This window comes from Mytilus californianus, unplaced genomic scaffold (genome assembly GCF_021869535.1).
Source record: "Mytilus californianus isolate M0D057914Y unplaced genomic scaffold, xbMytCali1.0.p SCAF_1, whole genome shotgun sequence".
Lineage (NCBI taxonomy): Eukaryota > Metazoa > Mollusca > Bivalvia > Mytilida > Mytilidae > Mytilus > Mytilus californianus.
Window position 1 is genome coordinate 56,283,896 of NW_026262581.1, and position 12,765 is coordinate 56,296,660.

Consider the following 12,765-nt stretch of genomic DNA (forward strand, 5'->3'; position numbering starts at 1 on the left):
AAAAAGAAAGAATTGTATCAGACATGTTTGTACAACATTAAACTAACAGCAAATAGTTGCATCTATAGCAAGCACAAGTTGATGTGTGAAGAGTCTGAAGACCATTTTGAACAATCTTGTTTCGAGGGAGATTTGGTGGTAATTATACTTTTTTAAATAACAATATTACCTAGCAGTTCTGATAGCTATAGTTATCAAATCCGTATATGATAAGATCTCGTTGATTAAAAAAAATATAGATTTGATGAGGAAGAAAAGTTTCAATTATAAGAAAGAAAAATGCAGTATTCTTGTAACAATCACTGATTTACAAAAGATTCATTAGTATGCCTCTTTTATATAAAGTGCATTGATTTATATAAAGAATAGTTCCGTATTTAGACAAGATAATTTTTCAAATTAATAAAGTTATACGATAAATAACATTTTTTAATTATGATATTTAACGGCTATTGACAAGGAGCAACGTTAGGAAGAGGTTTTAGCTAAGACAAAATATGTTGATATAGTATAATATTCCCAGGTTATAGAAATGTTAACATCGAAAAATTGGACATCTCAATTTTTTATCAAAAGTCTTTTTTAATTTTATTTACGTTATCTTATTATATACATATATATATATATTGGCTTCCTCTCGAATTGATAATAGGTATGTCAGAATTATTGATAGATGTCGTGTCAGAGCGACACATTCAGTTAGTTATCCCAAGGACGTATATTAGATACACGTCCTTGTGTATTCCAGTGACATCCTGTCAACTAAAAATTCGTATTACACAATTATATAATACAGGTTCAGGCATGGATTATTTACAGAGGTACCCGGCGTGCACAGGTAACATTTATTGAACCACATATATTTGTGTTCGACGTTGCTTATCTTGTGCGTGTTTGAAATTATAATCCACCAGTCCTGTTAATGAATGATGTTCTGATAATAATATTATCCACTATTTCTTTCTGATAATAAGTTTTAAAATTTTATAAACATGACCTTATTTTTTGTGAAATAAATACTGTTTTGTCATGATTCTGGACCCTTCTTTTGAAAAAAAAATTCTTCACGCAAATACAAGCTTTTGACGATTGGCAAACATGCAGATGTGAAGTAATGCAGCACTTATAGTCAGTATCAATATTTATTTATTGAAGATAAGAGAGCTCCTTCTATGTATAATGTCCCTATCTTTATAAGGATTAGAACGACAGTGGAAATAGTCATTGTAAAGGAGCGGAGATAGACTAGCATTGTGAAAAAAAATTAACCGAATAGAGAACAATATACTATATAGAGAATGATCGACGAAAAGGGTAATAGTAATTGTAAAGGAAAAGAGATAAAGAGAGGCATAGTCAAAAACAAAAATGTTTGTTAGACAAAGTTACTGCTCGTTTGATATTTTTAGTTATACAAAATCACACATCGTGTTCCAAATTGGTATTCACGTGCGATAACTTGATGCATAGAATGGTTAAAAATATTTAAGTATCCCATGCTATATCGTAGTGTCACTGTGTTTCTTTGTTCAATTTCTTTGTTCAATTTCTTTAGTTTGTTAATGATTATGTAAATAAAAAGAGATCTGTATAAAAACTTCATACCCGTTTAGTTATTGCCTGTAGGCGTTTGATTATTGTTACATTTAATATATATATAGAACCTTTCATACATCATAAAGTAAAAGATGTGTCAGTCTGATTCAAACGACATGAGAAGCCTGTAATACTAGTACGACTCGAATATAGCATGTAAAAATTCCTTCTCAATATGGTTGTATTGGAAATCTTTTCATACAGATAGATAACTCATGATCCGACATTCATGTAATATTTGCCACATGACGCTCATATTTCTTTCTACCATCATCATCTTATTCATTAAATATTGCTGTAAACATCGATGGTTTACACCCAAACAAAATGGGAGTAATATACCTTGAGAGCTTCTTCGTGGTATACACTTGTGAAATATATAGACGAAATTCGTTATTAAAGTGAATCTTCATCTCACAAACACAATTTTTGAATTACGATTTTGAGTGAACACCCATCAAACCATTACAAAATGGCAAGATATAACCATGCAGGCATTTAGTTTTCGTCAGACACAAGATAAATAATCACTCTCATAAACGTATATATGCATGCAGTTTCAAATATCAAGAACAAGCGGTCGATGTCTATAGATCATTGTTAAGTCGGTTTACTAGCTGTTCAGAGTCAGACATGTCACTTGTACATTCTTGGCCTTCATATACCCCATCCGATGATGGGAACTCTTTTCTGATAGTGTTGACAGCATAAGCTTGTATGGTGATTCTGTTTATCTGTACCAGTGGTTGGCCTCTCCTGCCCCAAAAAAACAAACTAACGAAACGCTACTAGTCTGCTTTGTCTGTTAGAAAGAACCTCTGGCGCTTATACGTCAGAAAACTTACAAGTCTACTAGTAAAGATTGTTTCAAGAACAACGAGGTTGGGACGAACTGTTCTAAAATCGTCAATATCAGTTATACATTACTAAGATATGCCTTTTATTACAACTACTGTATTTCTTACTTGGATTAATGACGGCTATCCTGTTCAGCATTGCACAAAATTATCATAGAATATAAAAAACTTGTTAAAAAAAATCCTCAAGCAAAATAATGTATTAGCTTAGATTTATAATGTATGTATATCCATTAATGAAATAAACGATTTTTTTTACAAATAATTCGTTTAAGTGATTGGCAGATTAACTTAATTATGAAGAATGAAATGTTAAAAAGAAAATTTAAAAAATCATGCATGTTGTACTGTTGTATTTTTTTTCAATTAAAAACTGAAAAATTAAGATAGTTTTACGATTGACTGTTAGCATTTTAACATCGCCAGATTTAAATACAAGTTAAAGAATTCCGGTAAAGTAAATTAAACAGATGTGCAATTATTATTAATTGGGAAATGAAACATTTAATTTTTAAGATTAAAAGTACTATTCTTTTAACTTCATATTTTAATTTTATGCAAATTGCATAGAACGTAATCGAAAATTGTTCCACTGTAATATTGTATACACTTCCGGAATTGAAAAAAAATTGAATGTTTATTTTCAATTGATTTATACAATTCAATTATTGTTTCTCTATTGTCATCGGATATTTAATCTTGGTGTATTAAACACGCTATACTCTTTCTGTTAATCCATTCAAACTGACAACATACACACCTGTGTACGCTTGAATTCACACCTGTGTACGCCTGAGGCTGATTGCTGCAAGGTAAAGTTCAAAGGAATTCTCCTCAAATCGAGAAATAAACAATGACTTTACAAAGTAATATACACGTTCTGTTTACATATTTTTTGCATTGAAATGGTTATCAAAGTTATAACTTACGGTAAATAAAACGTTAAATATTTCAGTTCAATATCAGTAAAAATGTTCAATAGATATTTTATAAAACAATCTCAACAAAAATTTATGAAATTAATTCGAAAATATTTATATTTAGATAAGTTCACCAGAGACATATATACACATGTGTATATATGTCTCTGAGTTCACATAGGAAGTTTTATTCAATCAATACAAAACGGTTAACGCGTATTCATTTTCTTTCATTCTTATATTGTGGTTATTAACTACGACCAACGATCATCTGTGCGCTTTTAATTACGTAAAATTCTGATAAGCAATTAAGACTTAAACAGATTTTATTTTTTCCCATGATTCAACAAATCGGGTTAAAACGTCACAACCCAGTGACGTAGGTCAACCAAAAAAGTTACAAATACTTGATTTTCTCCGTTATTAGAAAGAATATAAATTTAAAACTTTGTGAATGTGTTTTTTTATGTTATGATGAACATATTTAGATGATAAGTAAAAAATCGCGGACTTTCCCTTTAAGGACACCCAATCTAAATAGGTATAGGAAGATGTGGTATGAGTGCCAATGAGACAACTCTCCATCCAAGTAACAATTTATAAAAGTAAACCATTATAGGTCAAGGTACGGCCTTCAACACGGAGCATTGGCTCACACCGAACAGCAAGCTATAAAGGGCCCAAAAAATTAACCCATTTAGGACATCATCCACTGTGAGCTTTTTTTTCAAATAAAGCAAGAACTCTGTTGTTTCGCTAGGTTCAGATACAATATTTTTTAAGTACTCTTTCTATTTAAACAATCATTTAAGGGTGAAAAGAGACCATTATTTCAAACACAGCACAAGGTATTTAGTAAAGAAAAACTATTTTAAGTGGTATACATTTCTGAAATCTCGTACAGCAAAATAAAAACTATGCGTTGTTCTACACAAGGAAACGCCTGTACCAAGTCAGGAATATGACATTTTTTTTCCATTCGTTTAATGTGTTTGAGCTTTTGATTTTGCCATTTGATAAGGGACTTTCCGTTTTGAATTTTCGTTGGGGTTCTGTATTTTTTTTATTTTACTTTATAAGGAAGATGTTACAATTCTTTGTGTGGATTGTTGTCCTGTGAAATTGCATGTTAAAATATGACTCAAGAAATCAGTCTAGCACTGAAAAGTATACATATTCATGATATTGATATGACATCTATTTACTGTTCAAACAATCTATTATTCGTAATACAGTGTATAAAGTGTAGAATGATTATGTTAATTATGGAAAATTTAAAAAAAAAAGAAACGTTCGCACATCGGGCAGTGACTAACATTAAGATAGATATAAGAAAATATTAGATCGTATATTATGTTCTCGTCCTGAATGGAATCAAATAATTGGACACCTAACCTTACATATATATTCATTCATTTTCCAACTATAAAACAGAATGAATATGTATTGTATTGAAAGGCTTTTATTTCTGCTGATCGTGAACTTTATAAACAGAAATATCTTGAATAAAAAAATGACTGTACCACTGTCTCGAGTGGGATACGATAACACTCCACACAAGACAGTAAAATGTCAATGCTTGTCGAGTTTGGAGATTTTTCGTATTGCACGAGATTCCCTAGAGAAGTATATGTCTCTGATGATTTTTAGACCGACTTTATTTTACTCTTGAAATGATCTGCAAAAAAATGTTTTCTTTTTGTGTGACGTCACCAGGAATGGTCGCATTTTTTCGTGACATCACAATAGCAGCTTCAGAGGAAAGACAAGATAATTTGACTTCATAAATTAATTTTGGCCAATAAAGAACTGAGATCATACGAACCACGCGTCGATTAAAAATAAAATAATCAACGATCGGGGAAGCATAAATTGTCCAAGAATTAGAAAATGTTTAAATAAACGGAAATATGAGAAAATATACTATCTGAATATATGTGAAAATTAATCAAATATACTAGGCGAACAATTTGTTATACCAAACGCGCCTCATTAGTAGAGCTCGAATAAAAAGGTTAGAAGGCCAAATCAAAAATGAAGGTCAGCATTACAAGACAAACATTTCGCAAAATACGACTTAGGCAATCCATGCTTCGGGGTACAAAAACCGGATTGTTTAGAAAAAATCACAACAACGTTATAGTTGGATAAAAGTAAATCAAGCTTTTAAATATAGAATAATCATATATTTTTTCAAAATATGTATACAAGGCATAGAAACAAAAGAATGCATGGCTTTCAAACACAACTTATATTTCGAGACAATGTATGGTTATTTTCTTTATACTGTACCTCTTACAACTGTTCCAAATGAAATATTTTTGGTAAAAATCTCCATTTTGAATTTGGTGCGGATGACATAAAACTTTTGAGAAAATGTATTCCTTGTTGAAGTTTATTTACGGTCAGTGACACAAATGAATATTCGGTCAATGTAATTTGACTGAGCAAAAGTCACAGTTGCAATATAAATCAACCATATTGTATTTGTATATCTTCTAACTGTAAACAAAAAAAGGAGTGCTGATATGCAGTAAATATACAGCTGAATGTATTTATTTTGTAGGAATATTGACAGAAAGTAATGGATGAAATCGCAACTATAGATAAAGCCGTAGCAAGCGTGTGCAAAGGACATGACAAAAGAAGTGATGATATGATGATGATGGCACCTGACAGTAATTGGGATCAGTTCTTAACACCAGCTCCGTGTGCTATTGCTTTGTTGGGAGATCTGATATTGTTTTCAGCCGACATGGACTTCAGTCTTGACGAAAAACCACCCATGGATGGCTTTAAGCTACTCCGGTATCCAAATTCATTCCGAGAATCATTAGTTCAAGTCAGCAATGCTGGATTGAGTGCGTTTAATGAGGCACATACCAGTATGGATCAAATTCGTCTTCATAGTGGTAACATAGATGGTCAGATTAAAAATGCCGTTAAATTTCTAATGCAGGGTACACCGGAAGAGGTAAAGAGAATGTTACCTATGTCACTGTCTAAAATACAGAATATCGCTGACGAAAGCTTACTGCTTGCTAAAGCCATTGAAGATCGATTTGTTGGAGTTATGGAATTGACAGTAGAACTTCTTGAAACATCTACTAATACAAAAGGGGTTTATGATGAAAAAACAAGAGAAACTGAAATAGCCATTGAAGTTGCAAGAACAGAAAGAGAACAGTCAAGAATGAAAGAAATAAAATACACCGAAAAAAAACTTAGTAACATGGAAAAGGAGGTAAAAGAAGCACAATCAGACTTTGAGGAGGCGATTAATAACATTCCGTCAGTAGGTGATTTAATCGGAATAGCCGTTTGTGAAGCAGTGATAGAAGGAGTACGTAATATTACCAGTAATCCAAGCAAAATTTCAGAAAGAATAAAGAAGAAACTAGGAACATCAGCTGCCAATGATGAAGACAGTGAAAAAGATGATACGTACTTTGATAACGAACTATCGAGACAGCGTGTCTACTCCGAAGTATCAACAATCACCAGGTATATCTACCAGCTTGTTGAGATTACAACAGGTAGAACTGATGATAATGGTCAGCAATGTCCTGATATGGGAAGGATAGGTCATGGTGATTTAGGTCGCATCCAGCAATTTATTGAAACGGCTAGAAATCATGTCATCAGTGAGGTGAATAGTGGAGAACTTCGTGAAAGGGTATTGAAATTATGTGATGATGCTGTTGACATTTGCAATACGCTCCAACATCTAGCTAATAGTATGGCAGATTTAGAAAATAGAAATGCTGTTATTTCGGAAGCTGTTAACAAAAGTAAATATCTTCAGAATGAATCTCAAAAACTTGAAGTAGAGGCACACAAAGCACTTGGAAGGAATCCACTTAATAACAAATCACCTCATCTGTCCAAAATGCCTACACAGAGTTCTTCTGCAGTTACAGCAGCGACTGAGAATGCTCGCTATAAAACGGAGCTAGCAAAAGAAAAACTACGAGCTGCAACTCGGCGTCAGGAAAAAGCAGCTGATGAGCTACGAGAGTCCAATGATAAACTGACAAAAGTTTTAAAGGACATGGCAAAACTTGAATTAAAGGAGATTGATTTTGATAGTATTCGTGAGACGTTAGTCAAGGGCATTAAGGCATTAGCAGAAGTAAGAGAGCAATGGGGAAAACTTGTTCGATTCTTTCAGATGTTGTCCAATCTAATAAAATGTTGTCTGCACTCTTCTCTGACGAATTCTGTAGACCAGGCAACAATGGGCCGTGAATTACAAATGACGAATAATGCTGCACCATTATCTGATACATTTAGGGATGTCATATTTGAACAGACATCAAAAGCCAGTCAGGTTGCGTATATAGTGCGTACAATTGCTGGAACATATGTTCAAATATCCAATGAACATTTGATGGACATAATCAGCTGCCTGGGACTTTTAGTAGCTCTGGATCCGAAAAAAGATGAACATGAAATAAGGAGGAAACACGAGGAACTACATAATGGATGTCAAGAGGCACAAAAAGCTATACTCTCTATTGTAATGAAACAAAAAGAGGAATTCAACGCAAAAGTGGAGGAAAAAATCGCAAAACTTCATGAAATCGAAAAAATTATGCCACCAATTGAATCCGAAAGAATTAAAGAAATACAAACGAATGAGACATCTGGTATGGCAACATTTACCGATAAGGCCATTAATGATATGGTTTGATCATATAACTTCAAATGAATAACAGTCTGATCAATTGTTTTGGACAGAAAATAGTATCGAATGTACATTATATGATAATGCTTTACAATTATCGCATTTCCTAGTAGCATTACATTAGTGAAACATTTCCCATATTTTAAACTCTTTCAACAAAATGCAGTATATCATGAGACGTCTTTTGTTATTTATGTGGTTTGGTTGCTGTCTCATACAGATCCACTTGAATTCTACCTAAAAGTCGCAGCGGTTTTCAGGAATTATTGGTACTAGTAGTTTCCTTTTCTCTACCTTTTCATCCGGAAATTCTTATCTTCAGGAAGTTTTCATTGTAACTTTCTCGAAAAGTTGGGAAATATTTCTATTACGACGAAATATCTAAATAATCTACCAAAGCAAGGAAACACAGATCGAGATCAATTAAAGGGGGTGCTAGGTTACTTTTCAATATGAAAAAAGAGATGAGGAATAATTGCCAATGAGACAACTTTCCACCTGACACCAAATGAGATGAACTAATCAACACAAGTCAGGTTTCATTGTACTGTAAAAATATAGTGAGTTTGGAACAGCAAATGGCATGGGCTATTTTGGAATAGAATTAAGGGTGTCCCAAATTTTATCTTTTTATGTGATTGGTTTCGATATATGTCGTTATGAAAAGATATCACCAATTAAAAAGAACGTAAAAATACATAGCAAAAAGATTATCTTAATAGTATTACACAAAATATTGATAGCTATCAAATTCCTCACACCAAGTATTTTTAGGAGTTGGATCACATGCATCATAAATTCAAGAACAATAAGATAATGCCTGCAAAAACACTCGCCATACACATCTATGTTTGAAACATGAACATAAATTTAGTTTTACTGGATAATTAAACATGCTTTCAAACATAAAGAGCACTAACTACACTAAACCATGCGATCGGCATGATTTTTTTCAGCACGAATATATTGTATTACATTTTCTTTCTATTTATTGCCGGGTCCCAATTTTTGGCAAACGTTTTCGGTGGGCCCCTCCGTCAATTACCCCTTTATTTAACATCCTGGATTCACCACTGATGTATTCCTGTCTGTCTCTCAACATATAAAATCATAAACGGTACAAATTTTACTGACCAGATGCGTATTTCGACAGTTAATTCTCTCCAGTGACGCTCGAGGCAAATTTTTTGAAAATACAAAATCTTATACAAACGTTAAAGATCTGAAAAAGATCATTTATAAATTCAATAAAGGCTGTCAAAGAAAAAAACAGAACACACAATAGCCATAAGAAAATCGATGAAAAGACAAACAACAGTCTATAAAGCACTACACAGAAAAATAAAACTGAGCAGCACGAAACCCACCAAAATACAGGAATGATCTCTAGCGCTCCGGAAGAGTAAGCAAATCCTACTCTGGTAGTGGCACCAGTCGTATTTATCATGGCAAAAATGTCGACCCAAAAGAATTGAGAACAAAGGAACGTAAAACATCTTTTTATTAAATTACACTCGGTAAAACGATAGAATCGGCTAAGTATTAGATCAAATGAATTTCACGGCATCATACTAACCAAGGTTTAGTTTATAATATGTTCCCTTATAATTACAGGAAATATGTCAGCAGTGCAGGCAAGAATTCATGAGAAATATAAATACAAATTTGAAAAAGTTCTAGAATTTCTGTTGAAAGGTCTGGAACATTTATCAGCGTTTATACAACACTTGAATGAAATAACTGGTGGTAGATGTCAAGATGATGACAAATACATAGCTAAAGTCCTGTTTCCTTTGATTGAAAAGGCAAAAACGGAATTTGATGAAATGGCGACATATGCTAAAAGTTTATTACAGCAGATAAATTCCGACTTCGAGCAATGCGTGGCTGATTTGAAGGTAGATAATGTCAAGTTAAAGAAAATAGATTCGGATCTAACTGATTTGGAGAAAGAGTTACAGGGTACAAAGAAAGCTATAGACACTGCCAATGAGCAATGTAGAAGAAAAAGAGAAGATTTGTCCGCTGCCGAAAACGCACTCTCGGATGCAAGGCGTAAGCTCGAAGACGCAAAAACAGCAACCGTTGCTGCTGGAGTATCAACTACAGTAGTCTCAGCTTTCTTTACAATTTTCGTTCCCCCCTTGGGTTTAGCTGGTATGGCAGCCGGTCTTGGCACAGGAATAGTAGGAATCACAGCCCTTGAAGAAGCAGTCACGTTGTGTTCAAATAGTTTTATTTCTGCTCGTAGTGAAGTGCAATCGAGTGAATCAGCACTGGAAAGGGCAAGCAATGCTAAGACTGTAGTAGAACACAAGTTGAACGGTGTAAACAAAAATACACAGCAAATAAAGACCCACTTGGAAGAACTAAAAACTGACAAAAATAGACTTGAGGAATATCGAAAACTTACAATAACATTCGCTGAAGATTACAAGAAATTTCACCGCCAACTATGCGATTTTTATGGCAAGTATAAGATCCTGACATGCGAAACAGCTGGTGGGTATTCACTTCAAATACTTCAATTGCCAACAAAGATGATAGGCGTTTCTCTCTCGTCGCTGTGTCAGTGCGCGGCAATCAAAGCATTGTATGAAAAGCCTATGCAAGCAATTATGAGAAAACATCTGCTTCAGATTGAGTATGTGAAATGGCAAACTTCTGATGATTGTTCAGAAATTGATTATCTTATTTGAGAATTATCCAAATTGTAACTTCTTTTTATATTAAACTTGCCATTTAGGAATGTACATAGAGTTTCACAGTATGAAGAATAGGAATGATTTTATTTTATTTTGAGTGTCAACTATAGTATACTAGATTATCTTTTCAAACACATTAAACATTTTGTCGATTCAAGATTACACTTATAAACATTCTGACAATTAATTATCTGCAAATAAAGCTGTATGTGAATATTGTTTAATTAATTACCATGCTTTATATACTAACATACTTAACATGCAAATTTTTAAATCTCAAACCATTGTTTGTTGCAATACCATTTTTGTTACCAGAGAGCATGCTATGAAAATGTTATTGGACCAACAAGAGAGAGAGAGAGAGAGAGAGAGAATTTTGCTAAAAAAACTCAACAATTAAAACTTTTGTAAAATGAACAACGAAATTTGGGTATATTGGTCGACAATAAAATTGTTCAATTTTCAAAAACAAGCTTTTGATCCTGTATTCTTTGTTGACATTCGTTTTAAGTATTCAAAATGCATTTTAATTCAGTTTGCTTCATTCCCGCCAAAATTATCCTTTTGGTGCCGTCTTTTGACGTCGTCAGTGCCTGACTATATTGTGACGTTACAATGGACCATTTACGTTCTACACAATACACAAGTTTTGTGTGTAGGAGCAATAAATGTCCCGGTTAAGACCTGTAGCTTGCATGTATGACGCAAGTCATCCATTAGGTTCAACGCTTTAATACTGAATGGAAAGAGAATTACAGGTAATTTTGTCGATTATAGAAAGCACGAAGGTAAAAACAAAGACAAAAACCGATGACCGAGTTGTTTTGTTTTTATGAATATGTTACACCGGTTGATCCGAGGTCAATCGGAGTAAACGACGTCATTGAACAATCACATTGTGACCTAATAACATAAGCATGATTGTAACGTAGGACATTTACGGGCCAATGCACGAATTCGAAAGTCGTCTTTAGAAAAGTCGCTCTTCTTATGAAAAAGTCAAGAAAATCAATAGAAAAAAATCCCGGTGTCGATATTGATTAATAGTTAATTCTAAAGAACAATCGTGAATTTGAAAGAAATAATTTCTAAAATGTGTTATTAGAAATATACATGCATGCAAATACACGATGTTTCATGTTATTATATATCGACATAGTTGCATTTGAAGCTTGTGAAACTGAAATTTCAGGTCACCAAATTTTGGAGTGTTCCACATAGTCCTTAGCATGTAACATTTCGAAAAATAAACATATTTTTCACATCTTAGTTTTCGAGTACACCTGTCTGCTCTTGTCACGTGCACTGATCTGCACATTCAATATAGATATATTGTCGTTATGTGAATATAACAATTTCAAAGTTATGTCTTTGTACGTTAAATAATTGAACATAAATATTATTACAAAGATAGTTATCCGATAAAAGAGTTTAACTAAATTTTATACAATTTAAAAACGATCGTCTCGATTTCTGTTTCATCTCGATCTATTCACATTCAATGATTACTTCGGGATAAGGTCGGATTGAATTTGCGAAGTAATTTAATCCCAAAAGTATTAATCTTTGCTGCAAATCAAACGATTCCTTTAGAATTTTTTCCCTGAACTCCTCTGATCTAGCTTCATACATATACGGATTATTGGCATGTTCCAGAGAGGTATACAGCCAGTAGAAAAATAATTTGAAGGGATTTATATGCATAGCAACATTTAAAACAAACTTTACACAAAGCTCCTATAGCCGACTATACTCGTTTGTTATTTTAGGAGGAAAGTGATAACATTACGTGGAAAATTTGTTTTTCTTTCCTTTTTTCTTTCCGTTCATTTTCATTATTACTATTTACCAGAACGTTTTCTTGTAAATTTATAAGAAATCGCGTGCTTGCTAAAACGGAACAAATATCGTAAAGATCAAGTTTGTATTGTTTACAGGGGAGGTAATTGGTTGACACTAGATTTCACACTGGAAAGGTGTACTTGATATGGGTATGTTAA

General features: G+C 33.1%; 1 protein-coding gene across 1 annotated transcript; it reads left to right on the forward strand.

The window, feature by feature from the left end:
• Positions 1-5,943: 5,943 nt before the first annotated feature.
• Positions 5,944-10,979, forward strand: LOC127721833 (uncharacterized). Its single transcript, XM_052228646.1, has 2 exons — positions 5,944-8,022; positions 9,675-10,979. Exons 1-2 carry the CDS (start codon positions 5,958-5,960, stop codon positions 10,757-10,759), a joined length of 3,150 nt encoding a protein of 1,049 aa, XP_052084606.1. The 5' UTR covers positions 5,944-5,957; the 3' UTR covers positions 10,760-10,979.
• Positions 10,980-12,765: the final 1,786 nt, after the last annotated feature.